The sequence below is a fragment of the Eptesicus fuscus genome, chromosome 13 (assembly GCF_027574615.1).
Source record: "Eptesicus fuscus isolate TK198812 chromosome 13, DD_ASM_mEF_20220401, whole genome shotgun sequence".
In the NCBI taxonomy this organism is placed as follows: domain Eukaryota; kingdom Metazoa; phylum Chordata; class Mammalia; order Chiroptera; family Vespertilionidae; genus Eptesicus; species Eptesicus fuscus.
Genome location: NC_072485.1, coordinates 43,955,856 through 43,981,811, shown reverse-complemented (window position 1 = coordinate 43,981,811; position 25,956 = coordinate 43,955,856). Strand labels below are relative to the sequence as shown.

The 25,956-nt window shown below is 42.0% G+C and overlaps 2 protein-coding genes across 4 annotated transcripts; both read right to left on the bottom strand.

The window, feature by feature from the left end:
• On the bottom strand, window positions 1-12,945 carry LOC103303440 (E3 ubiquitin-protein ligase TRIM34-like). 2 transcript variants are annotated; one of them, XM_054724726.1, is made up of 9 exons: window positions 12,739-12,798; window positions 10,360-10,450; window positions 7,425-7,894; window positions 6,696-6,791; window positions 5,848-6,078; window positions 3,820-3,842; window positions 2,495-2,595; window positions 2,187-2,213; window positions 1-1,227 (listed from the first exon to the last, which is right to left on the bottom strand). In XM_054724726.1, exons 3-9 carry the CDS (start codon window positions 7,842-7,844, stop codon window positions 662-664), a joined length of 1,464 nt encoding a protein of 487 aa, XP_054580701.1. In that variant the 5' UTR covers window positions 7,845-7,894; window positions 10,360-10,450; window positions 12,739-12,798; the 3' UTR covers window positions 1-661. The 2 variants fall into 2 exon arrangements, with proteins under 2 accessions (XP_054580701.1, XP_008158661.2); XM_008160439.3 differs by lacking the exon at window positions 10,360-10,450 and having other exon boundaries at window positions 12,739-12,945.
• A 4,693-nt stretch (window positions 12,946-17,638) lies between these two features.
• TRIM6 (tripartite motif containing 6) lies at window positions 17,639-25,356 on the bottom strand. 2 transcript variants are annotated; one of them, XM_008160441.3, is made up of 7 exons: window positions 24,919-25,356; window positions 24,348-24,443; window positions 23,453-23,683; window positions 20,093-20,115; window positions 18,606-18,706; window positions 18,411-18,437; window positions 17,639-18,201 (listed from the first exon to the last, which is right to left on the bottom strand). In XM_008160441.3, exons 1-7 carry the CDS (start codon window positions 25,348-25,350, stop codon window positions 17,639-17,641), a joined length of 1,473 nt encoding a protein of 490 aa, XP_008158663.2. In that variant the 5' UTR covers window positions 25,351-25,356. The 2 variants fall into 2 exon arrangements, with proteins under 2 accessions (XP_008158663.2, XP_054580702.1); XM_054724727.1 differs by having other exon boundaries at window positions 23,453-23,677; window positions 24,919-25,341.
• Window positions 25,357-25,956: the final 600 nt, after the last annotated feature.

Here is a 25,956-nt window from a genome sequence, read left to right as displayed (position 1 = left end):
ATTTATTAAATCATGCAGGACCCTTAAATAGGTACTTCATATTGAGTGACAGTTTCATACAACAATCTTAAAGAGTTGCGTACAGTTTAAAAATCACAATTTATGTTTTATTAAAAAAATGTATTCATTGTTACACACCATGTCAGAGAAGAGATTTAAAATAAAACACTCTGAACATAAAATTTTTACTCTGGGTACATTATGACATTTGTTTTTCTCCTCAACTGTCTGATGACACTGCTGTGTGTTAGGAAACAAACAGACATGCACTCAAATACTCCTTAGTTGTTGTTGTTGGTGGGTGGGGTGATTATGGGTTATCCTAAGGTCATGCATGGTTGCAGACAGCTTTTTCCATAGCTCTCAAAATCAGTGATAAAGGAAAATATGGAGAAATATCAGGGCAGAGATGTTACACCAATATTGCTCTGTCTTTAAGAGGTATAAGATATATGTCGCTGAGAATACAGAAAAGGGTAACTGGGTAAATAAGATTCTCTTCTAACTTAATCCAGAAAGAGTTGCAAATCCCAAGAACTAGTAAAAGTTCTAAAGAAGAGAAACAACAAGGAAGAGAAGGTTTGAATGTAGATATCAGCCCTGGTGCAGGAGATGAGCCCCAGGACAAGTCGCTACACAGAAATGGATGAGGGAAGAACATTCAGGAGCTTGGTGGGCACAGAGTCAAGGGAGCTAGGCAGTTCCAAGGATTGAAATAGGGATAAACAGTCTGGGAAAAGTGACATTTAGAGAACTTGTAGATGAGTGACCCATGGTTTGTGACATTAAAAAATGAGACAGTCCTTGCTTCATAGTCTAGGAAAACCCCAACTCGGCGGGGAGGAACAGCCATGGAAAGAGTCAAGACCTTGGGATCAGAGGTGTAAGAGTCTTCAAAGGCATTGTACTCAGATTCATTCTGTAACCCTACAACCCAGTAGCCATTTTCAGGTCTAAATCTGGAGTAAGCCTTTTGATAAATTGTGTCTCGTCTAACACCAAACTTTTTATTACAGGAACGTTTTCTATAGTATATCCCTAGGATCCAGGCAGTCTTCTTGGACACATCTATTTCCCAGTAGTGTTTTCCTGATGAGAAATATTGGGATCCCAAGACACCATAATTATAATACTTTATAGGCCAAATCGGCACAGATGCCAACTGTCTGTGATCCTCTGAAAGGGTGAGATTCAAATTTAAGTTGAATGGATTAAATGTCATGTCCACTGCAGAGAAAAATAAAAAGATAAGATTAGTTATAGATATAGGGGTTGGTTTATCTGGTGACTTGGTGAGGGAACTTGGAAGGTGACTAGGAAGAACTTGTATTGATGATAGGGCAAGTGGGGTAAAGCTCTGGAATAATCCTAATATATAAAAACCGGAAGTCAGTGCTGTCTGCTTCCGCCCTAGCACCTACTGCTGAGGGGACTGTGAATCAGGGTCAGCAAGAGACCTGAAGAGAGAAGCAGGGGCTGATCCATTGCCTCTGAGGCAGCTTTTGATAAGCACTTGCCTCTCTCTTTCTCTCCCAGTCTGGCCAGCAGCCGAGCCGCCATTTCTCTTTAGGCCTCCACCTGCTGATCAGCCCCGCCTTTCTGATCAGGCCCCATTGATAGGACCAGAGATGCTGACTAGCATAGAAACTGACCAATCAGAACCAAATCTGGGTCAACTGTAAGGAGCCAATGGCTGCCTGGGAGGCGGAGCTTTTGACACTGACTGGCATAACAACCGACCAATCAGAACCAATTTGGCTGGCAGAGGAGGGCAGTTGGGGGCAAGATCAGGCCAGCAGGGAAGGGCAGTTGGGGGGTGAGATCAGGCCAGCAGGGAGGGCATTGGGGGTGATCAGGCAGGCAGGCAGGCAGAGGCAGTTAGGAGCAATCAAGCAGGCAGACAGGTGAGCAGTTAGGAGCCAGCGGTCCCAGATTGCGAGAAAGATCGGGCCTAAACCAGCAGCCGGACATCCTCCAAGGAATCCCAAATTGGAGAGGGTGCAGGCTGGGCTGAGGGAACCCCCACTCCATGTACAAATTTTGTGTACCAGGCCACTAGTGTATTATATATACATATTGGGAAGTGAGGGAAACACCTAGGGCTAAGATCATCAGATCTCACTGAAACCACAAACTTCTGACAGGGGATCAGAACACAGTGATTTAAAGACGCAGTAAATTCTTACCCCAGTAGCACTGGACACGTGTTAGCTCTGAAATGATAAAAGATTTAATAATGTTGATTAGAAGCAAATGATTAAACACTGATAGCTTGTCTCTAGAATAGGGGAAGGGGAGAAGACTGTGAAGCTAAGAGAATGAACCAGAATCTAGCCATTCTCCCTTAACCACATCTCCATCAGCAACATCCCTTCTCTGAACACCCTCCTTTCTATCCTCATATGAGACTATATCAGCCCCTTACCCACATCCCAGTTTAGTCCCTGACACCATAAACATCTTAGATCCACACTCCTGCCCTGGCTCTCCACACCTTTAAACATGTGCAACATTCCACTCAGATCTGGAGCACGGAATCCATGCTTCAGTTTTTTGGAAATAGTTTTTGGCTTCTTCAATGTCCACACCTCGCTCCTAGGGATGACAAAAAAAAAAAAAAAAAAAAAATGTTGATCCTACATCTCATACCTTTTTGTCCTTCTAATACCACTTTCTTCCTCTCCTTTCATGCCATTAATGCACTTGAACCTGCTTCTCTGAGAAGCCTGAGGAGGGGAGAAGGAAGTCCCCTGCTAGTGGAGCCAGAAAAAATGTGCTCATGTCTACTTTCCCAGTTACCCTCTGTGTGACCTTGGGAAGGTCTTCACCTCAAAGTAAGAGTTTCTTCTTCTAAAAAATATAATAATTAGCCTTTCCCTTGATACCTCATGGAAATAATAGGAATTAGATGAAATAATGTATAAGAAAAGCCTTTGCTACCTCTAAAATGGTATGTAATATTTGTCATTTTCCACATCACAATGAGTCTCCCATAAAGGGGCCCAGGTGTGGTTTCCAGGAAGATCAGTGGTGAGGCTGCAGATCCTGACTGGGATACAGGTCTCCTTTTGGAGACCCTTTGATCCTGTGCCCCAGTCCAAAGCCTGAACTCCAGTGGTGTGGCCCACAAATAACATTTGAGATGTCAGGTATTCTGGGAAAAGTTAAAAACACTTGGAAAAGGAAAAATTGTCTACTGAACAAAAATGGTTAGACTCTCATGTGTTTGTAAAGAACTTGAAGCTGCCAGATGAATTGGCGACTTCAGACACAAAGGCTACATTTTCCTACTTAAGCTTTTAAAGTGTGTGAATAAGATATATTAATTCTTGGCACAAGGGTCAAAGCCACAAATCACAAGGCTAAAGTCTGTTTTTGGAATTCGAAAGAGAACCTTGTAGAATGGCCTGGTGTCCTCTATTCCTGCTAAGCAAAGTAAATATAAAGGTGCTGCCCCATAACCTATGTTAGAGCTCGAGGAGGCCCTGCATATGATAAAGACAAGCATCTATGAAATACAGGAACCAGAGCAAGGACAGAGAGTGAACTGAATGTAGTAATAAGAGTCTGATAGAGAAGTCCCTTATCCTTATTATCCTTACTGGCTCTAATTGTGAATTTCAACCATTGGATTCACTACCATAGAATCTGGTTCATTCTCAATAAATATGGGACACTTAAATCCTCAGCAATTTAAAATAATACTACATTTAACTTTTCTTGCTTTGGGAGAGTTTTCATTCTGGTTGATGACCAAATAACTCTCATGACTACAAACCTTTCTTTATAAATGCACCACTCCTGGTCATCCATACGTACCATTTCATGATTCCACTTGTGTCCTAGGGAGAAGAAAGAAAACATGAACAAAGGAGCGTAAATATTAGAGCAAGATTAATGAAAGAAAGGATAGAAAGATAAAAAGTTATTTGAAAATATTAACAAAATTGACAAACCTTTAGTTAGACATTCCAAGAATAAAAAGAGAGAGGAGGAAAATTACTAAAATAAGGAATTAAAAAGGAGACATTACTAATGACTTTATAGAAATTAAATATTATAAAGGTTAGGGACTATTGTATGCCAATAAGTTAGATAACCTAGGTTAAATGGACAAGTTCTTAGAAACATGGAAGCTACCAATACTGATTCAGGGAGATATAGAAAATCTGAATAGACCTGAAACATGTAGAGATTGGATTGGAAAATCTGATAGATCAGAAACATGTAGAGATTGGATTGAAAAATCTGAATAGACATGAAACATGTAGAAATTGGAGTGGATTTCCAGCAAAGAAAAATGCAATCCCAGATGGCATTACTGGGAAATTCTACTAAAAGTTTAAAGAAGAAATATTACAAATAATTCATAAATTGTTCTAAAAAAATAGAAGATGAGGGAATACTTCCTAACTTGCTCTATGAGGCCAATATTATTCTGATGCTAAAACCAGACAAAGACATCACATGAAAGGTAAACTATAGGCCAATATCCTTTATGACTATCGAAACTGTTAACTATTTGTAGGAGATTGAATCCAGAAAAATAGAAAAGATTATATATCATGGTCAAGATTTTATTCCAGAGATGCAAAATTGGTTGAACATAAAAGCAATCAATATAAAACATCATATTAATAGAACAAAAGATAAAAAACACATAGCTATTTCAAAAGACAGAAAAAAAAAATCATTTGCCAAAATCCAACGCCTGTCATGATAAAAACAAAACAGTAATAACAATAAACTAGGAATAGAAGGGGACTTCCTCAGCCTAATAAAGGCACCTAAGAAAAACCCACAGCGAGCACACATCATACTGAATGATGAAAATGAAAAACGGAGCACTTTCCCCCCTGAGATCAGGAACAAGATGGGATGTCTGCTGACACTACTTGTGTTAACATAGTACTAAAGGTTCCAATAGAGACTATTAGACAAGGAAAAGAAGTAAAAAGCATCTATCTTGGAAAGGAAGTAAAATTCTTCTTTATTAGCAGAATGCATGATGTTATGTATAGAAAACCTCTTCCAGTTTTTTTTTTTTAATTTTAATTCACACACAGGTGCTGTTGATTCCAAACTTCACATATCTAGTCATTGTCTATTGTGTCTCATCATGTATCCAGAATAATACATTCCACAGCAAAGAAGAAACATAGCAACAACTCAGAATATCTAAAACAGAATCTCTATTCACCAAACCGTATTGTTTTCTTTCTTACGCCCTCTTGTCAAAATGGTTAAAATACACATTCAGTCCCTTTCCCAAACACTAAAACATCTTACCAATTCGTCATTTCTATATCCTTAACTTATTTTGGTTGTCTGCATTTCCACATCATTACCACTATGGATTGATTTGTTTTTGAACAATATGTATCAATATATAGGGTGTCCTCAAAATGTATACATACTTTGAATAATTATTAATTATTCAATGGGTTAAATTTGATAAGAAAGAAACATCAATTGAGCTATCAGGAAAAAAAAATGTGTGTATACATTTTTTGGGGACTCCTTGTATTTGGCCTTACTCTTAATGCCACTGGCCAGGTTTACAACCAAAGGAATGTTTTGTTCTCTGTATTAGCAGAGAGTTAAAAAAAAAAAAAAAATGTGTCCAGAGAGATATTACTTTAGTCACAGATGGATCTGACAGTGCAAATCCTGGCCTTTTTGTGTTTCATGATTCTCTTTTCTTCCCTCTCTGTTGACTTTATTCTCAGGCGCTCTATAAGGTCAAAGGAACCTTTTAGTGTCAACACCAGGATTAGATCCAAGGGCACAGAAGAGAAGGCAATTTAGGCTGTGTTTTAAGAATCTCAGGTTGGGTCCCCTTTTTACCTGCAGAAGCTCCATGGCTGACCATTCACTGCGACGCTCCAGATCTGAGATGAGTTCTTCCAGCAACTGGCTCTGCTGAACCAGTTCATTCTCAGCCTCAGCTAAGTCATGCAGGGTCTTCGTCTCCTCTTCCTCCAATTTCTGCAGTTCTCTTTGCTCTTCACTGTCCAGGATGCTTCTAAGCTGATTAAATTCTGTTTTTATCCTTTGTTTCTCAGTCTGTATCTGATTCTGCAAGGTGAAACAAGAGAGAGAAGTAATGAGAGCCTATTGTGGAAGGGATTAGGAGCCAGGAAAAAAAAAAATATTTTCAGAGAGTTCTAACCAGGAAAGAATTAGAAACAGGGGAGCAATTTGGGGGAAAGCTGTTTTTCCTTTTCAGTATAAACCCAAAAGGCCTCAGACTCTCTTATTTAGTCCAACCCTGGAACAAATGTAAAACTGGAGCGAGTTTTAGGTTGTAGACAACTGTCCTAGACATTCATGCCTTCCCACACTCTCACATTTGAACTTTGAATCTTGCCTTCCTCCCACTGGAGGTGTAAAGCCTCACTGGAAAATAGGAATGGAAGACAGAATTCTTCAGCCTTCCTCACCATTAAGACTGTTTTTGCTCTCAATTCCAAATGTCTGTGTGTACAATTTGTAATTGTAATATATTTAGTTGTAACATTTACTCTCCTGCCCCCACCCCCAACAGAGACAGGACAAGGAAGAGAACTAACCAAATGGCTTCTGGATTCATTCAATGTCAGGGAATGAAGAGAAAAGGGCTTCCTTGTGATTGGCGTGGAAGTTCCTGCCAAGATTCCTATGTCAGAAATTACCCAGGAAGAGTCTCCTCCTACCTTCCAGGAAGTTCTCTCTTCTCTGATGTCAGTACCCAACTTCTCAGCTTCCTGATGCTCCTTCCTCAGCCTGCCCAGAGCTGCCTGGAGCTTGTCCTGTGAGAGAGAGGAATCATACCAGAGTCAAGCCATGGTCTTTCTTAGCACCTGGAAAGAGAATAAATGAGGAATAACTAAGGCTGATCTCAGAAGAGACTGGTTTACTGATTAGAATCTGGTGATTATAATCTATGACCTGGGAGAAAATCTGAGGAGGTGAATGTTTTCTTTATTCCTGGGTAATGAAAGTGACTACCTCCTCACCAAGAGTAGCCTGATTTTCTTTCTTTTTAGAGTAAATATTGATTCTGTTATGGCCAAGGAAAGTCCTATTCTCTTATTAAAACTCTTTCCACATCCCATCCCCAATGTTAATAGCAACCGTCCTGCTGGGAGGAGTAATGAGAGCTAAACTTGTGAAAGAAATTCTCCATCCACACGATGAAGGAGAAAAGAGGAAAACTTTCACTGTTGGCCAAAGTCTGTACTTAGACTCATACTTTATGTAAATGGGAGGAATACACAGTGATGTCCCTCAGGCTTGGGAAGCCAAGATAGGGTAAGTGACACATGGAAGGAAATTACAGGAGTCAGTACTAAGATGCTGTGGTGAGTAAAGTAGGATGGAAAGGTGAGATTTCCCACCGGAGTACTATCTTTCACCTCATCTCCCTCCATCCTGGGCCTTACCTGGCATTCCTTGATTACCTCCTCCATGAGGACTATCTGATGACCACAGTGCTCCCGGGACCATTCACAAAGCTGACAAATAGCCTTCCTATCCTCTTTACAAAAGAGTCGGAGTCTCTCTCCATGGCTCAAACAGAGATCGTTCGTCGGCCCTTCCTCTGGGCTTAACTTGACCTCTTTGACTCTCTCTACTATGTTGGCTAGATGCTGATTAAACCATAGGTTTCCAAACGAGTATTTGACACCACACACAGGACAGCTGCTTTCCCCTCCTGGGCCGATCTCTGACTCCTTGTTGTCAGTGACGCAGGCTTGGCAGAAGCTGTGGCCACAGTGTAGACTCAGGGGTTCTGTCAGAAGTTCCAGGCAGATGGCACAAGTCACCTTCTCCTTCATGTTCACCAGGAATTTTAAAGCCATGGCAGCTACTCCCCTGGTTTCTTCCTGAGGCTCTTCTTGCTTAAAGATTCCTAGATGGGTGGGCAGATTGAAAGGATATGCCATAAGAATGGCACAAATAAAAGGGATGCTAACTGTGCACACTTTAAAGATGGGTCAAGGCTGAAAAACTGAAAGACATAGCAAAAGAGAGGGGAAAAATGAATTCAGTGACTTGGGTAAGCCACCAATGCCTCAGAGCTTTTGCTTTTCTTTCATCCTGGAATGATCCTCCCTTGACATTTGCGTGACTTCCTCTTATATTTCACTGAACTTCCTTCTTGCATGTCTAGTATGACTAACTTTTCTACAGCACAACCACCAAAGCATCATTTGGTGTATTATTTGACATCTTTTTCTTATTACCACTATATAATTTATGATATCCTTCCTTAAATATCCTACTCCTAAAGTGTAATCCACACATGGACCAGGCACTTGTCTGGGAACACAATACTAGACAAATATATAAAGAACCTCATTTCTCCATAGGCCAGTGGTCGGCAAACTCATTAGTCAACAGAACCAAATATCAACAGTACAACGATTGAAATTTCTTTGGAGAGCCAAATTTTTTAAACTTAAACTTCTTCTAACGCCACTTCTTCAAAATAGACTTGCCCAGGCCGTGGTATTTTGTGGAAGAGCCACACTCAAGGGGCCAAAGAGCTGCATGTGGCTCGCGAGCCGCAGTTTGCCAACCACTGCCATAGGCAATTAGACTTTTTTAAAAAATCAGTGCTTTATCTTTTCTTTCCTTTAATTAGCAGCTCATGATAGGTGAGCTTTGGGACCACAGAAATGGTTTCCAGTCTGTCCCACACGAAGCCTTCTGATATTTACTCCCCAGCGACACTGATAGAAACAGCAAGGACCACTATAGGGAAGTAATCTTATTACTAACAATTATTAACCAGTTACAATTACACATCACTTTGACCTACTTATTCCTCATGTAAAAATCCTTAAAAAATAAGAATACTCTCTTTTTTCCTGATCTGTACATGGAATCAAGTGACTTACAAAGATTATTCAATTTAGTAAGTGAATTGGAGTGAATAGAATGTCTTCAGGGTCCTCTTTCAGAGGTCTGGTAGGTATGATAAACACCACCGCACAGAATTACACGTTTTGGGGAAATTAAATAGGAGATCATCAAAAAATCCCCTTTGAATAAGTAAGGATTAGGCTGAAAGATAAAAGATGAGAAGGGAATATGGAATGGTAAATAGGAAAAATATTTTAGGGAGAAGAATGCCCTATTGATGGAGGACACAGCATCTTCTACTAATTTTAGAACACCACTGTGGCTGGTGTGCAGAGAGCTGCTAGGCCTTTTGCAATACAGGAGCCTAAGGGTCTAGAAATGTGACACTTCCTAAATGATATAAAGGTGACAGTCCCTTGTTTACAAAAGACCTGTCATGGGGGGTATAAAGTACTTCTTAGATCTCCATACAAACTCTCATTAGAGCTCACCTGGGGCAGTGGCCAACATGCTATGTCTCCTATCTTATATGCCTTTGCTAAGCTAAGTAAACCTGGCTGGTTTATTTCCTGTTGTCACATGAGTAGGAATGGCAAACCAAACCTGGAAGTATAGCGGTGGTCCATTAGCAGTAGCATGGTGACACTGACTCTTACAGCCTGGGCTAAATATGGACAAGGAGCTGTAAGGTGAGGGGAGAAGACCTCAGTGGCTATGAATGTCTTGATATGTCTTCTAATGGATTGAAATTGTGTCCCTCACACAAATATTTTGCCTGTGTGCATGTAGCCTTATTTTGCATTGAGGTTTTTGCAGATGTAATCAAGTTAAGATGAGGTCATACTGGAAGAGGGTAGGTTCTAAATCCAATGACCAGAGTTAATAAAAGAAGAAGAAAGGGTACACAGATACATAAGAAAGAAGGCCATGTAACAATGGTGGCAAAGAAGGCCATCAAGGCAGGGACTGTTGAGATGGCTGGAAACCACCAGAAACTAAGGGAGAGAGGGGGGACAGATTCTCCTTAGAGGCTCCAACTCTACCACTACTTTGACTTTGGACATTTGTCGTCCTGAACTGCGAAAGAATAAATCCCTGATGTTTTAACCCATCTAATTTGTGGTAACTTGTTACAGCAGCATTAGGTTATTAATATAGTTGAAATAATTTGATAGTGAAAGATCTGAGATGTGTAACAAACTATAAATCTTCCCCTTCCCCTTGCTCTAAAAAGAAAGGATGGGGATATAATGAAAGCTGTATAGAGATACCTGTAGGCCTAGGAATCTGCTCACTTCTCTAATGATTCATGAACTGAACCTGATGAGGAATAAGACTTCCATGAATAGGGGTTGAAAGGAGCAATCCAGCCAATGGTACAGATACTAAAAATTGTCTAAAATCCATATACTATTAGCCCCTTTCTGGGGTGGCAATTGATTAGATCAGGCTCTGGTGACTAACAAAAACAGGGGTTTATGTAACATGATAATTTTTACCCATGCTTACAATGGAAGATCTGAGCCAACCACAGGTGTGCACTTCTCTGTTATCTTTTATTCTGTTCAATATCCAACCGATGCTGAAAAACACCAAGAACCTATGGAGAAGAGAGGAACAGAGCATGCTTTCTCCCACGAGGTTGTGGACCTCACATCAGAGTGGGACTACAAGCAGTTGATGTCAAAACACCTGCCATCTTAATGATCATAGAAAGAGAAAGGTACAGAGAAGGCAGAGCCCCACACATGGGTGGGCAGTGACTCCACCAATGTTTAAGAGTGACCCAAGAGCTGAGCAGCAGTCAGGGAGTTAGGGAAGGAACACAAGTTGCATCTGCCTGATGGAACTGTCAGGTTACCCTAAGTGTCAGACATCTGAGAATCCCACAATTGAGTATTCTCTTCACATTTGGACTTATAATAAGGCAAAATCTATGCCTCTCTGCAGGTTAGATAATAAAATGAAAGTGTCTCCTGGAAGTGAAGTGCAGAAAGGATTTCCTTTGCAGTTTTCGGACAATATCCTAGATACTTCCCTTGGTGTCCTGGGTCATGAACTGCCAATGGGGAAAGTAGGACCTGTTTTTGGCATCCAGAGACCAGGTGAACTCAGAAACACTGAGTCTCTAATTCAGCCCCCCCTTAGAGTCCAAGGCTAAATCTCCTCCACATTAATGACCCTTCTCCCCAAGAGCTCTAGCAAAGTTTTCAGCATGTCACTCACCCTAATTCAACGTTTTAAAAACATTAGCCCATAATCATAGTCATTCTGGTGCTTTGACATCAACTCCTTCTTTTTTTTATTTAAATCATCACCTGAGGATTTGTTCAGAGAGAGAGAGAGAGAGAGAGAGAGAGAGAGAGAGAGAGAGACAGAGACAGAGAGACAAAGACATCAGTTGCTTCCTGTACGCACCCCACGTGGGCATCAAACCTGCAACTCAGGTATGTACCCTGACTGGGAATAGAACCCTAGACCTTTTGTTGTACGGGACGATGCTCCAACCAACTGAGCCACACCAGCCAGGGCTAGTCACCTTCTTATATATCACATCAATTATTTATAATTTGTTATGATCTCTCTCCAACTAGAATGTAAGCTCTTATATGTATTTAACATGTTTTGCATGTTGAATGGATATCCAATGCACTTTTTCTCAGCAGCAGCCTGCTTTCATTCATATGAATTAAATTTTTTAAAAAATAAGTAAGTACATCTATTTTATCTCTTGTATTAGGCATTGTTCTTGACCCTGGGAGACAATATGTGGGCAGAAATGGACCCTTTCCAGGGTAGGCATAGATTCCCAGGAAAGCAGTAACAGTGACTTCTGAAAAGTGGGAGTATAGGATAGAATGGGTATGTGTCAGAAAATATGTGACATGTCAAGGGTGTGCAAATTTTTCCCTAATGACCTTAGGATGATACATGATCAGTGTCGGAGCAAACTTCTTTTTTTAATTTTTATATTTTAATATATATAGATATATATTTATATTAAACTTCTTAGCAAGACCATTGAATCTTTGGTCTCCTTCTGGGCAATAGTCAACCCCTATTAATGAGCTCTGAACAAAGAAAAACAGTAAGCAGCAGAGGTAACAATCAACGCAAAGGTGTGTCTAAGAGCTCCGAGGCAGGTGAGGACACCAGTCAGGGTCAATGAACCACTGAAGTAAGAGCAAGCAGGTCTCTTCAGGGAAGTGCAAGTAGATAGAGCCCTGAGACTGAAGCTCAGGACACAGGAGAAAAGGTGGCCTCAGAGGCAGGCAGCAGACCAATCATTAGCCTGCTGTCTTCAGACTGGCCAGCAGCTGAGGATGTGTCAGGAAGGCCACAGACAGCCCCTCGGTGGTTGCAGAAGGGGCCTGAAAGAATCAGGTTCAATATTACCCCTGGCCATGTCCCCAAGACTCCATTCTATCTGATGCCCCATACTAAGAGCTTGGGCTTTCGCACATTTGTAAAACAGGGACCTCGTTTACAAACGGAGTGGAGTGAGTAGAACAGACTTTCTGTTTATCTCTTTAAGAGAGAGAGAGAGAGAGAGAGAGAGAGAGAGAGAGAGAGAGAGAGAGATTACAGTCCCCTTCAGCAAGATAGGTAATCAAAACTATAGGATAGAGGATGGGGATGAACTCAGCCTGGAAAAAATAAGGGTCCCTCCAGGAAGCAAACAAGGCCCTCTGCCTCTTCAATACTCCTTCCTCTCAAGCTGTCCCTCTCCAGACGCTGCCCTGTGTCTGCACTCAGAGTAGGAAGCCTGCAGCTGGCTTTTCTTCCCTTCAGAGCACATCTGCGCCACAAAATACCTCACCTAACTTCACCTAGTACCTCTCTCCGCGAGTCTCCCACGCTGGGCCTGCCCTAAACCTCCCCACACACCTTCAGGTCCCAGCGGAGATGTCTTGACTCCTGGTTCAAGTGGTGAGGAAAAGACGGGGCAGTTCTGGTCAGGGTTCATTCTCCAACCCGGGCTCCGTCTGCAGGAAGTAGTTCCTCCTGAGGAACTGGCTGAGAAGTGAAAGTGAAATTCTTGGGGCTGGCAGGAAAAGGAAAGGGGACGGAGCTTCTGGATCAAATGGTGGCAGTCCTTCAGGGCGACGGCAGAAAGTAATGCTTTAACCCAGTGTTTGTAGAAGGGTTGGGTGGGGAGGAAAGATTTGCCCCAGGGGACATTTGGCAAAGTCGGAAAGTTTTGGTTGTCATGACTACGGGGAAGGCTGCTGCCATCTAGTGGTAGAGGTCAGGGATACAGCTAACCATTCTACAATGCACAGAACTCCCACAACAAAGACTTATCCAGGCCAACCTTCTATCAAATGTACTGTGTTCGAAATTGAAAATAATGGTCACTTTTGGATACCATTAGGGTATCAAGAGTTCCTCTGGTGCATTACTTGCAGTTGAGTTATACCTCTGGGAGGCAGAAATGGCTAGAATGAAGGATAAGCAATTTGTTGTAATCTGCAACTGGTTCCATGAGATTGTACTTTGAGTTCCAGGTAAACAAGAGATACCACAAGAAGTGGGCAAGGGTCACACCATGGAGACTCGTTTATATGGGCAGAGGGAGAACTGAAATTATCCAGAGCATGATAGCAACCATTACAGGAGTAAAGTGCCAGCTTTTGTTACCAAGGAAAGGGGTTTGTTAGACACCAAAGCCCAATCAATCGCAAACAGGAGTTTGCAGCAAAGAAAGTAAGGGTTTATTTTGAAGGAAATGACACCAAACCCAGAGTCCCAGGTGAGCTATTGCTCTGAGACCTGGTTCCCTGATGGCATCCAGGTGATGGCTTCTATAGGTGGAAAATCATTAATTATGGCAACTGAGGGAGTTGGGGTTGTGGGTTCTGCTGGCTGGCCAGGGCCAAGGCGGGGAGAAGTTGAGCATTGTATCAGGTCTTAATGTCAGCCATAGTGTCATCCTGTCTGGTGTCATGAGGGTGTGGTCGGTGGGGTGGTTCCTCTTTGCTGGGTCTGGAACTGAAACACAACTGAAGTCTAGTTTGACTGAAACTCTGTGGTCAATAGATTTGAGGCTTTGTTCCAAAGATTTTTTTGATGCTGAGTAGAACCTCATTGTCCTGATGGCTTAATAACTAAGGGAATGGACAAGCAAGGGAGAGGGAGATGGCGAGTCAGGGTGCTAAATGGGGCCAGTTTAAACCAAAAGGAAAGAAAGGAGAAAAGGTCACATTAAAGAAATAAAATTTCAGAGCGTCGGCCTGCAGACTCAAGGGTCCCAGGTTCGATTCCGGTCAAGGGCATGTACCTTGGTTGCGGGCACATCCCCAGTAGGGGGTGTGCAGGAGGCAGCTGATCGATGTTTCTCTCTCATTGATGTTTCTAACTCTCTATCCCTCTCTCTTCCTCTCTGTAAAAAATCAATAAAATATATTTAAATAAAGAAATAAAATTTCTGCTTCACTTTCCTGGATCCCTCTGGTTTATTCCCATTATTCCCATAGCCCCACACTCTCCCAAAGCTGAACCAAGCCATGGCAAGGATGTAGAGCAACTGAAGTCAGATGTAAAATGGTACTATCATTTTAGAAAATAGTTTGGCAGCTTCCAAAACCTTACCCATTTACCTACCATATAGCCCAGCTATTTTGCAGCTAGGCAGTTAGACAAGAAATGAAAGCATGTGTTTACTGTTTGAGTTTTACAAGAAATGTTCACAACAGCTATATTTGTAGTAGCCAACAGCTGGAAACCACCCACATTTGCATCAACAGGCAAATGGGTAAGTTTTTACATACAATATAATTGTATTGAACAATGACCCATTGATACAATAGAATACTACACGGCAATAATAATGGAATGGGTTCTTGATAATATAAGCAACAATCTGGAGCATGACAGAAAACAGACAACAAAACTGAACGATTTATTTATATAAACCTCTAGAGAATGCACACTGAGACAAAGCAGACAGTGGTTGCTAGGGGATGGAGGTGAGGTGGGCAGAGACAGAAGAGATTACAAAGGGGCAGGAGGAAGCATTTGAAGAGGGTGGATATCTTGATTGTCTTGATGGTGATGTTTCACAAGTCAAAACTTATCAAATTGTAAACTTTAAATATGTGCAATTTACATGTCAATTATATCACAATAAAAATGCTTTAAAAGCCCTTCACTCCAAATTTTTTTCTTTAAAGTAGAATAAAATGTAAATGCCAGCTCTAGCAAGAACAGGCTTGTTCAAAAATGTTAGAATTAAGTTTACCACTTGCCTAAGACTCCGGCAACAGCATTGCCCTCACTCAGTCTTTTTCTTATGAACTTTAGGCTACAGGATGGAATAAACAGCCCAGAAAAAATCTGAGATCCTGGATCTTCTGGAATGAGGAAGAGGAGTTGCTTAAGGTTCCAGGCCACGAGGCCACTTGGCATCCACCAAAATCTGCATTTTCCTCCCCTGGAAATTGCATGTGGCTAGACATCTTATAATCTTTTTGTAGTTCAGTGAGGCCACATGGTTATTCTCAGTAACAGAAAGTTGTGAGCAGAAATTATGAATTCCACATAAGACTAAGGACTTAAGAGGCAAACTGCCTCCCCAGTTTTCTTTGCCTTTCTGCTGTCTTGATATTGATGGCAATACTGTCTTCGGGGATGGCAGAGCTACGGATAGAGCTTGCCCCATGCATCCCATGTGGAATAGTGCCATTCACCCCCTAGTTATATTCATGTTTTTTACATAAGCAATAAATACATTTATTGCACCCATTTTGTTTTGGGGTTTAATTTTCATAGCAGCTTAGCCTACTGCATCATGCCAAAAATGTCAAGGCCAGTAGGCCCCTGCCCAGACACCCTCCCCGCATCCCCCAGAGAAAGCCAGGGCTGCAAACTCATTCTAATTTCTCCCCACATCTCACCTACAGCATCCCAGCAAGCACTTGATTTTCCTATTAACTAAAGTCATTCACTAGGTACTTCCATAGGGAGAGGACAGCTGGGCTAACTCCTTTCACCTGGAACTTACTACATGGGAAAAGAAAAGGGCACAATTACAGATTCTTTTACCATCATCTCTTATCCCCCAACTTCCATCAGCCACATGGGCACTGGTTGGCTTCTGTTCCTTTCATATTTCTTCTGAATAAAGTCCAGATAAGAATGAGTGTGCATTTGGCCTCTGTTATCCCACAAATTTAACCTCCCAAATGAAACCTTACCCTAGAGTAACCCAGTACTGGGCTTTTACTGTGACCTATACTTCATCTCATACAGACACTAACTAACTAGAGCTGAGCCAGGAGGATGAACTAATAATTCCTCAAACCACAATGGATCTTCAAATGTCCAACAGCCCGAGGGCTAAAGACAGGGACCAGACTATGCACAATCTATTCTCTGGCCATGACCCCTTTCTATGATCTTCCAAATTATAAATTTCTAGATAAGTTCAGATCTTCTTCTCTCTACCAGTACCTTCTACACAAATGCCTCAGAGGTAGAGGATCCATGTAGATATACTAGTAACATCTTCCTTATACTAGAGCTCCCTTATGGGGAGAAATTGCACTACAGGATAAGCTGTCCCATCAACATGTATTGCGAGCCACATATATAATTTAAAATTTTCTAGTATCTACATCAAACAAGTAAAGTAAAAACAAGTGAAGTTAATATATATTTTATTTAACACAATATATCCAAAATATTATGATTGTACTCTACAATATAAAAATAATTAATACAATCTTTTATATTATTTTTTGAACCAGTGGTGTACATTTTACACATATAGCATGTCTCAATTCAGACTAGTCACATTTGAATTGCCAGTGGCTCTTGGCTACTGACTGGACATTAGCTCTAGTTAACTCCTTGATATTTGTTCCCACCCTCACTCCACCTCATAATTGCTTTTACAGTTGGCTCCAAAAGCATATAGCACCTCTCTACCCGAGTCATAGCTGCTCACTCACTGGCTGTTCATATTGAGCATAAAGGAAAGGGGATGTGGAGAAATGGAAAGAAATCATTCTCTTCCTAAAATAATCTATATTGGATGGATCATTTTCCTCTTTCCTTTTAGTACTTCAATGCACTTGACAGATTTTGTTTTAATTTTTCAATTACTACTCTTAACATTTTAAGATCCATGGAGGCTGTAGTAAAAACTGGTCAGAATTTCTTTCTTTAAATTTAAAGCCTTCAAAATTAACATAATAGGCTTTAGCACTCTTATATGTACTTACACAAACATACATCAATTTCTTTGCTCATTTACTGCATTTTATAAAACCTGTGATATATAAGAATATAAAGATACAGGTCAATTTTTTTTTATAAATAGAGATAAAAATAAAATCTAAGACATGTATTAGCTAAACGAATTCAGTATTGCACATGAAAAATGATAGTGTCTTATCTCAGGAATTTGTATTAGGCTTAAACATTGAAACAAATCAATGTACTCCAATAACAGAATAAAAATTACATGATTATCTCAATCATTAGGGACAATATCTGTTGAAACTCAATTTTCCATTCAGAACAAAAACTTATAGCAAATTAAGAGGACTTCCCAAATTTGATCCTATGCATTGACAAAAAAAATACCATGATTAATAGTAAAAGGCTGAAAGTTACCCTTAACCTATCTCTAGAGCTGTAATTACTTAATGAAGGATGTTCATTGTCACCACCAGGGCATCATAGCCCTGAGTAAATGTTCAAAGAAAAAGGAGGGAGACTGCAGAAAACAGGTCAGAAAGCCTCAAAGGGTCCTCCTCAGGTGTGGGTGTGGGAAGCAGAATGTTCAAGAGCTTGGGCGACGCAGGGTGATTGGAACTACACAGTTGCAAGGATTAAAATATGGGCAAAGAGTGGTAGGAAAGTAATATTTAGTGAAGGTGTAGATGGGAAAGCCGTGGTTTGTGACATTAAAAAAGGAGACAGTGCCGGCCTCATAGTCTACGAAAACCCCAACCCGGCGAGGGGGCACGGTCATGGAGAGGAGCAGGGAACTGGAAGAGTCCTCGTAGGCTCTATATTCATGTTTATGGTGCAACCCAATCACCCAGTAGCCATTTTGAGGTTGGTATCTGGAGTAAACATTGCGATTGTTGGCAAACTGGTTGACAGAGAATGGAGGTCCCACAGCATCGCTGCACACGCCCAGGATCCAGTCAGTCTTCTTGGCCACATCCACTTCCCAGTAATGTTTTCCTGAGGAGAAATGCTGCAAGCCCAGGACACCACAGTCATAGTGCTCTCCCAGATGAGACCCAGGCAGAGTGGCACCCACAAATCTCACCTGTCTCCGGTTTTTCGACAGGACAAGGTTTAAATTAGCTGTGTGTGGATTCAGAGTCACGTCCACTGTGGGAAAAGGTACAACATCAGCAGATGACAAGGGGTGACACAGACGTGGGTGGGAGGAATTGGAACTATGTGGTGGGGGGATGGGCGGAAGGATCACCAGCTTATACCTGTGTGTTGGGGACGGGGGAGTGGGATTGGTTTGGGAAGATTCACATGTAAAAGAGGATCAGAACATGGCAGCTTAAAGAGGCTATGATTCTACTTACCCCAGTAGCTTTGGACATCTGTCAGCTCTGTAATGACAAAAAGTCAATCATGTGTAGAACCAACAGGCTCTGGTCTGGTGTTCCTTTCCTTACCTGACCCTCTCTTAGCCCCTATTTCCAAATACTAACTATAACCTCTATGCTTTTTATCTGTTACTACTACAATCATCCCACATCCAAATTCTATCTCCTCACCTCTGAACACTCGTAGCATCCTTTTCAGATCTGGGGCCCGAAATGCACTCTTCAGCTTGGTGGGGAGATCTTCTGGTTTTTTCAGAGTCCAGTACTCACTCCTAGGGAACAGACATTATGAATCTCCTATATGGCTGACCTTGGATTCCTCCAGCACCACCGTCCTTCATCTCCTAAGCCCATGGGTGAACCTCAACACTTTCCTGAAGAAAATTAGCATCATTCCCCAAAGAGCCCTGACGCTGGGGCCAGAAAACCAGAACAAGAAACTAGCTTCTCACTATCTGTAAATTTTGATAAGATTTAACCCCTCAAAGCCTCTTTTATGTTTGTTGTTGCTTTGCAAGGGACAAGGCTCCGTATTTCACATGGACCTGGTGTGTGGGCAACTTTAGATGTCACCTTTAAGGGTGAGATCCTAGAGTATGGGATAGAGAGTTTATGTTTTGATCTCAGGCCAATAAAATAATGGCTGCAAAATCCTTTGCTACCTCATAAAACAAACCCACCAAAATATTTAAAATGTCAGTGCCAACCAAAGGGTCTACCATGAGGGGATGAAAATGTGTGTTGACAGGCAGAATACCAGGAACCTGCTACTGGGGCTTTGAGAGCATCCAGTAAAGGGCTCCTTCCTTAAGTGTTTTTGACTTTAAGCCTTTGAGGTTCCCAAAGGACTATAAAGAAAGACCTTCAGAACAGCATCTCGGGATTCACTTAAACTTAGAATTATGCCAGTTGGAGAAAGATGTCCTCACCTCCAAACTAAGAGTGCAGACTTTGCAAGGGACAAGGCTCCATATTTCACATGGACCTGGTGTGTGGGCAACTTTAGATGTCACCTTTAAGGATGAGATTCTGGAGTATGGGATAGAGAGTATGTGTTTTGATCTCAGGCCAAAATCCCTCTTCTCAAGACCTCAGGTCTATGTTTTTATTGAAATTGGAAAAAAAAACAAAATAAAAGAAGTGTGAGGAGAACTAGGTAGCAAGGTATGAACTGTTCCAAAGCCAAGGGAGAAAGGGAAATTCAAGGAAGATGTCCCAAAAGCTGAATTGTGGACTCTGGGATAGGGCGATGTAGAGAGGAAACTTCCCTCTGATAAAATACAGGGGCAATGGAAAGCCCTGTGTATTCTGACATAGCTATAAACTACTAGAATCAGGCATGGAGATTTGTGGAAAAGGAGTTCCATCACAGGGCATTAGGAGAATCAATGATACTGTTAACCCTTTATCCTTAAGGGCACTGCGGTTCCCAATTTGTGACCTCCCATTACCTAAATTATCCTAACATAGAAATCAGGCCATTCCTTTTATTTTGGGGGACCCCAAAATTCTCATGATGAGTAACTCGAGACACCAGTCCTAAATCTTCTCTGCCTTGTGATTCTTTTCCTTTCCCACTGACCACAAGGTAACTCTATGATGGCTGCAGAAATCTTTTGTCACTCCAAAGGAACCATCTCGTGTTCTCCTGCACATACCTTTCCGTGACATCACTCACATCCTAGGAAGAAAAGAGACAGGTTAAGTCTAGGAGTCATAAGCCCTGTCCTCCAGTACAGCCTCACTCAGGTTCCTCATCCCATTCCTATCACCCCATTATATCATGGGGATATTGATGACTAATATAGAGACCACAAGGTAGAGATAAGAACTTGAAAGCACACTGTCCCTGAGACCCTATATAGGGATGTCAGGAAATGATGATTCATTCATTGGTACCTTTATTTTTACAACTCTGTGTGTGTGTGTGTGTGTGTAATGTTACATATGTACATCACCTATATTTGCCAGACATTGTGCCTTGCCCTAGAGAATATCCCATGCTGAAGCCATAATTTCTGTCCTCTACATTCTGGTTGCTGAGGATACAGGGCTTTAAATGTGTTTCTTTTGTAATATTGTTTTTAATTTTATTTACTGAATTTTTTTGAGAGAGACATTGATTTGTTATTACACTTATTTATGCATTCATTGGTTGCTTCTTGTATGTGGCCTGACCAATGATCAAACCCAAAACCTTGGTGCCTCAAGACAATGCTCTAACCAATCTGGCAAGGGTAACTGTGGTTGTTTTCTTAAACCTCATCTCCTCTGTCTATGCTCCTTTAATTGAATTAATCTATTTTTCTTGAGTTCAACACATACATGTGGATTCCCAGCTATGTACTTCTCAGATCTCGCTTACATAGGCAGTCCTCTGTTTACGTTGGACTCTACGTACATAGTTTCATGGTTACGTCGCCATCTCCCATTTACAGTATTTATAAAAAAAATAGTTCCGTCATTTCGACATATGTACATATGTGCTTTATGTTTTATTATTTATTTACCACAAGTAAAGGTCAGGAATTTTTATCTTTATTTTTTTTTTTTTTTTTACTGTTTCACTTTATTACTGCTGTGTATGTGCTCCATGTGAGTGACGGAGGTGCTTATGTAGGTGGGTTCCGACTTACAGCAAAAATCATGTTACATCATGCCGTAGGAACGGATCTCCGATGTAACCCGAGGACCTACGGTATACCCCAGCAAATGAGCCATAGGCATCACCAACTCAAGATTTTTAAAAGAAAATTTACTTTTTCTGCAAACATGAGGTCTCCTCTACTATCTTCCACCTTCTTCAGTGATACCACCATTCATGCAGTCACTAAATTTAGGTAAAGTATTGACATAAAAACCTCCTTATATTCACACTGATGTCTCATCTTAGACCAAGTCAGTCCATTTCACACCATTAACTTGTTAGCCACCTGCTTTTCAAGGTCATTGCTGTCACTATCTGCCTCATTTGAATAGAATTACTTCATGGCCTATTTGGTCTCTCTAACTCCTGCTTTATAAACTTCAGTGACTGAAGAAAAGGCCAATGGTTTGATCTACGTAACTATTTTGATTGCATTTAACAGAAACACAGCTCAAATTGGCTCAAATATGGAAAGTGGTGGAGGTGGTGGATGTGCCTACTTATACCAAATATCGAGGATTGCATCAATTTTAAGGCATGATCCAACCAGGTGCCACTGCACGCCTCCTGTGTTAGCTTTATTCTCATCGTTTACATTTTGAAACTTGAAAGCTGCCCAAATCTTAATGAGCAACAATGCCACACAGACATGGAAAAGAGAAGAAAGAATGTGTCTGTGATGGGCAAATTCTAGAAAAATGGACTGTAAGAGAAAACTCAAATGAAAATGTCCATGGGGCCTAGCTGGCATGGCTCAGTGGTTGAGCATCGACCAATGAACCAGAAAGTCACCATTCGATTCCCTGGCTTATGGGCTGGATCTAAGGTGGCAGGAGGCAGCTGATTGATGATTCTCCCTTCTGATTGATGTTTCTATCTCCCTCTTCCTCTCCCTTCCTCTCTCTGAAATCAATAAAAGCATTTTTTTAAAAATGTCCATTGCGTAGCCTAGATAGATACCTGGACTAGCAATATAAATTGATTCCTCTGTACTTATGAAGCAATGTTTACAATTTGAGGAGTCTGTGCAGGGGCTAGAACTGGGGGGCAAGGGGTGACGAGAAGAAAACATTAGGGTAACCCAATATCAAAAATGAAAAAAAAAAAAAAAAAAAAAGAGCCCTGACCAATTTGGCTCAGTGGATAGAGCCTGCGGACTGAAAGGTCCCAGGTTCGATTCCGGTCAAGGGCATGTACCTTGGTTGCGGGCACATCCCCAGTAGGAGGTGTGCAGGAGGCAGCTGACCGATGTTTCTCTCTCATCGATGTTTCTAAGTCTCTATCCCTCTCTTCCTCTCTGTAAAAAATCAATAAAATATATTTTTTTAAAAATGAAAAAAAGGGGCAAGAAAAAGAAAATAAAGATGTTAAACCAGAAGCAGTCAATGAAGAAAAGCTTCAACAGATAGAAAGTAACTACCTTTTGACCTTAATGCTGGGGCCCAAGAATAGGTAAAGAAATGAGTATCACACTGGCAAAGGAAGAGCAAGAGGAAAACAAGTTAAACAAAAAATAAGGAAGGGCCTGTAGATTCCAGAATGTCACAAGGTGCTTTCTGCAACATTATAGTCATACTGTCCACTCAATGTAAAAAACAACTCTTCAGGTTTTAACCTCAGTTTAAGCTCTACCACCAAAACTCTCTATATTGGACACCTTGCACCCTCCTGACATACATACACACACACACACACACACACACCAGAGCTCGGTTTTCTTATGTCTTAAAAGACAAGTTCAAACTCTTATTACAACATGGTAAATGATTCTGCCCTAGAGAAGAGGGTGAACACAAAGAAGGGCAGGTGATTCCATAAGAATCTCTGAGCACTTGAGCTTGGTATGTGTTTATCTACTATGAAAGTGAGTGAAAGCACATGACAAATCATAATAGAGTATCATCGACAACAGGTGCCTAATGGCCAGTGATTCTCAACAGGGGGAGGTGGGAGATGTTCCCCCCAAGGGACATTTGGCAATGTCTGGAAGGTGTTTTGATTGTCAGAGCTGGGTGTGGGTACTTCTGGTATCTAGGGAGCAGAGAGCAGGGATGCTGCTACATCCTACAATGTACAGGGCAGCCCCTCATAGTAACTTTTCTAGCCCAATATGTCAATAATGTCAAGACTGATTAATGCTCCAATAGAATATCACTGGACACAGTAGATTCTCACCACAGTATCAACTGAACTTTTGGACTACTTTTTATATATAATAAATACAAGTGAGATATAATAGGGAAGAGGCACCCCAGTGTCAAAGGAATTTTATTTTTGCCTTGATCAGGATATCAGTCCCGTGTCAGAACGGTAGGAATATTAGTCTCTCTTTGCCTGACTCTCAGGTTGAGGGCTCCTTCATGAGTCTTACCTGCAGCAGCTCCACTGTGGACCCCTGACACCGACGCTCCAGATCTGAGATGAGCTCCTTCAGTGCCTGGCTCTGGTGGACCAGCTCATCCTCTGCCTCTTGCATAATATTCAGCCCCTTCCTCTCTTCCTCCTCCAGTTTTTTCAGTTGTCGCTGCTCCTCTTTGTCCAGGATGCTTCTCAGCTGATTAAACTCCTTCTGGATCCTGTGTCTCTCAGGTTCCAGCTGATTCTTCAAGGACATGGAAGAGAGTCTGCTAGTCTGTGAAGCTGAGGATCTCCTCTCTAAAGGGTGGGAAGTCAGGCTCAGCACTGCTTCCCTGGCCAGGTCTCACTGGTAGAGGAGGAGTGAAGGGGGAACGTCCTGCAGAACCTGGTCTTTCTTCAATTCTCCCCTCCACTCTTCCAGAACATTAGCCTCCGGTGAACTTATTGAGGCTTCCTAGGTGTAAACTGTGATTCCTGGGTGAGGTTTAGATTTCAAGCAGCCTCCCTGGTCTCTCATGCCTCTCCACTAGCCTCCCCACCCAATTTTGAGTGAGGAGGTAGGAATGATCGGCCTGTACCTAACCTGTTCTTCCAAGTTTCAGAGCTTGAAACTGTAGAACAAAGTCCAGAATCAGGAATTAGAAGCTGCTAATGGCCATGGTTCTTCTCCTCTGTGATTGTGGTGAAAAACCTGGATTCCCTTTTAATATATTCATTTCCTAACTCCCCCTTTTCTCTCCCCTGCCTTGCACCAGGAACAAGAGCTTTGTTTGGAACAAGACCCCTCCCTGTTGCAGAGAAGGACTAGGCAAACTAGGCAAAGGGAAGCTCTTCTAGCCAAATCGGGGACAGGACCAGTTTTCCTTGCTCTCAATCCCCAGGACACCTTCAGGAAGAGTCTTTCTTACCTTCCAGGATGTCCTCTTCTCTATGATCTCAGCTTTTAGTTTCTCAGTTTCCTGCTGCTCTTGCCTCAGTCTCTTCAGAGACTCCTGGAACTTCTCCTGGAAGAAACACATCAAGTCAAGCATTAAATGGTCTCAGTGACTAGACATGAATGAATGGGACAGAGCATACTGATCTCAGAAGAAACTTGTCCGGCCCTGGACTGAAAATCCGAGACAGCCAAGGTATACACAGGGGATAGGCATCAGTAGGAACAGGGTGATTCTCTTTCGTCCCAGGGAAAGAACTTGACCATGAAGTCCCTCAAGTCTTCTCATTGCCACCATATCCCCCCACACTCAATGCTCCCAACCTCCCTTTTTGCCCCCAGCAGCATCCTCTTCTCAAAAGGACATGCAGAGCTGATCCTGAGCAGCAAGAAACTGCTAAAGTCTCTACTCTTGGCCAGGGGGAATTTTCTAGGTTCATTCCTCTAGCTAAATGGGAAGACTGCAAAAATTAAATTAGCAAAAAATTAAAATTTCCTGCCAAGAACTCTGTTCCTCCCTACTTTCCCTCCACGTGGGCTCCCACCTGGTACTCCTGGGCAACCTCCTCCATGAGGAACGTGTGGTGACCACGGTGCTCTTGAGACCGCTCACAAAGCCAGCAAATCAGCTTTCCATCCTCCTTACAGAAGAGCTGGAGTTTCTCTCTATGGTGCGCACAAAGAATCACCTTCAGCGGCTCCCCTGAGCCCAACACCACCTCTCTGAGCCTCTCCGCTATGTTGGCCAGATGCCGATTAGGCCGCAGGTTCCTGAGCTGGTAGCTGGTCTGGCACACGGGACAGCTGCTTTCTTCTTCTTGGCCCATCTGTGATTCCTTGCTGTTCTCTGTGATGCAGGCTTGACAGAAGCTGTGGCCACAGTCTATGCTCAGGGGTTCCTTCAGGAGCTCCAGGCAGATGGGGCAGGTCACTTCATCTTGTATGTCCACTAGTACTGCTGAAGTCATTGTAGCCATTGTCCTGGCTCCTCCTGCCTATGCTTGGCTCCTAAGATACTTACAGAATTCTGGGTAGATGGGAAAACAAAAAAGGGCCAGAGTAAGAAAATTAGAGAGAAAAGAAGGGATGCTGACTATCCTGGAATAAGAGGTCTCACACCTGGGGCAACAAGGGCTCCTCATTCTAACTTCAAACACATTCTTTACCCGACTGCATGTTAGACATCAATTTCAACCTCATTAGAGTAAAGATCATGATTTCCTTTTACCTCTTCTGGATGGATGGACATACTGAGGCCCCAGAGAGTAGTGGCCATCTGTTTGACCTTTTCTCAGTCCACCAAAACCCCTCTCAATGTTAAAATACCAAAAATAAAAGGCTGCTGCCTCAGGAGTTTTGCACTTGCTATTACTGCTGCAAGGAAGACCCTTCGCCTGATATCTGCATGTCTCTGACTTCATTCAACTCTCTCCTTACATGTTCTGTTATCAGAAAAGTCTCCTCTTTTGAGCCTAGCTGGCTTGGACACCCATACAATCGCTCCCGAGATATTTCCTTGCTGGATTTTTCTTCTGATCACCACCTAATATATATATTTAATAGTCTGAACTCCCCACCAGAAT

Coding starts and splice junctions, on each gene's coding strand:
- LOC103303440 (XM_008160439.3), bottom strand. CDS start 12,817: ATGAACCCTGACCAGAACTGCCCCGTCTTTTCCTCACCACTTGAACCA. Junction 6,792..7,424: donor AGGTAATCAAGGAATGCCAG/GTAAGGCCCAGG, acceptor TCTCTCTCACAG/GACAAGCTCCAGGCAGCTCT. Junction 1,228..2,186: donor ACGTGTCCAGTGCTACTGGG/GTAAGAATTTAC, acceptor TTTTCTCTGCAG/TGGACATGACATTTAATCCA.
- TRIM6 (XM_008160441.3), bottom strand. CDS start 25,350: ATGGCTACAATGACTTCAGCAGTACTAGTGGACATACAAGATGAAGTG. Junction 18,707..20,092: donor GTGAGTGATGTCACGGAAAG/GTATGTGCAGGA, acceptor TCTGTTCCCTAG/GAGTGAGTACTGGACTCTGA. Junction 18,438..18,605: donor GATGCTACGAGTGTTCAGAG/GTGAGGAGATAG, acceptor TTGTCATTACAG/AGCTGACAGATGTCCAAAGC.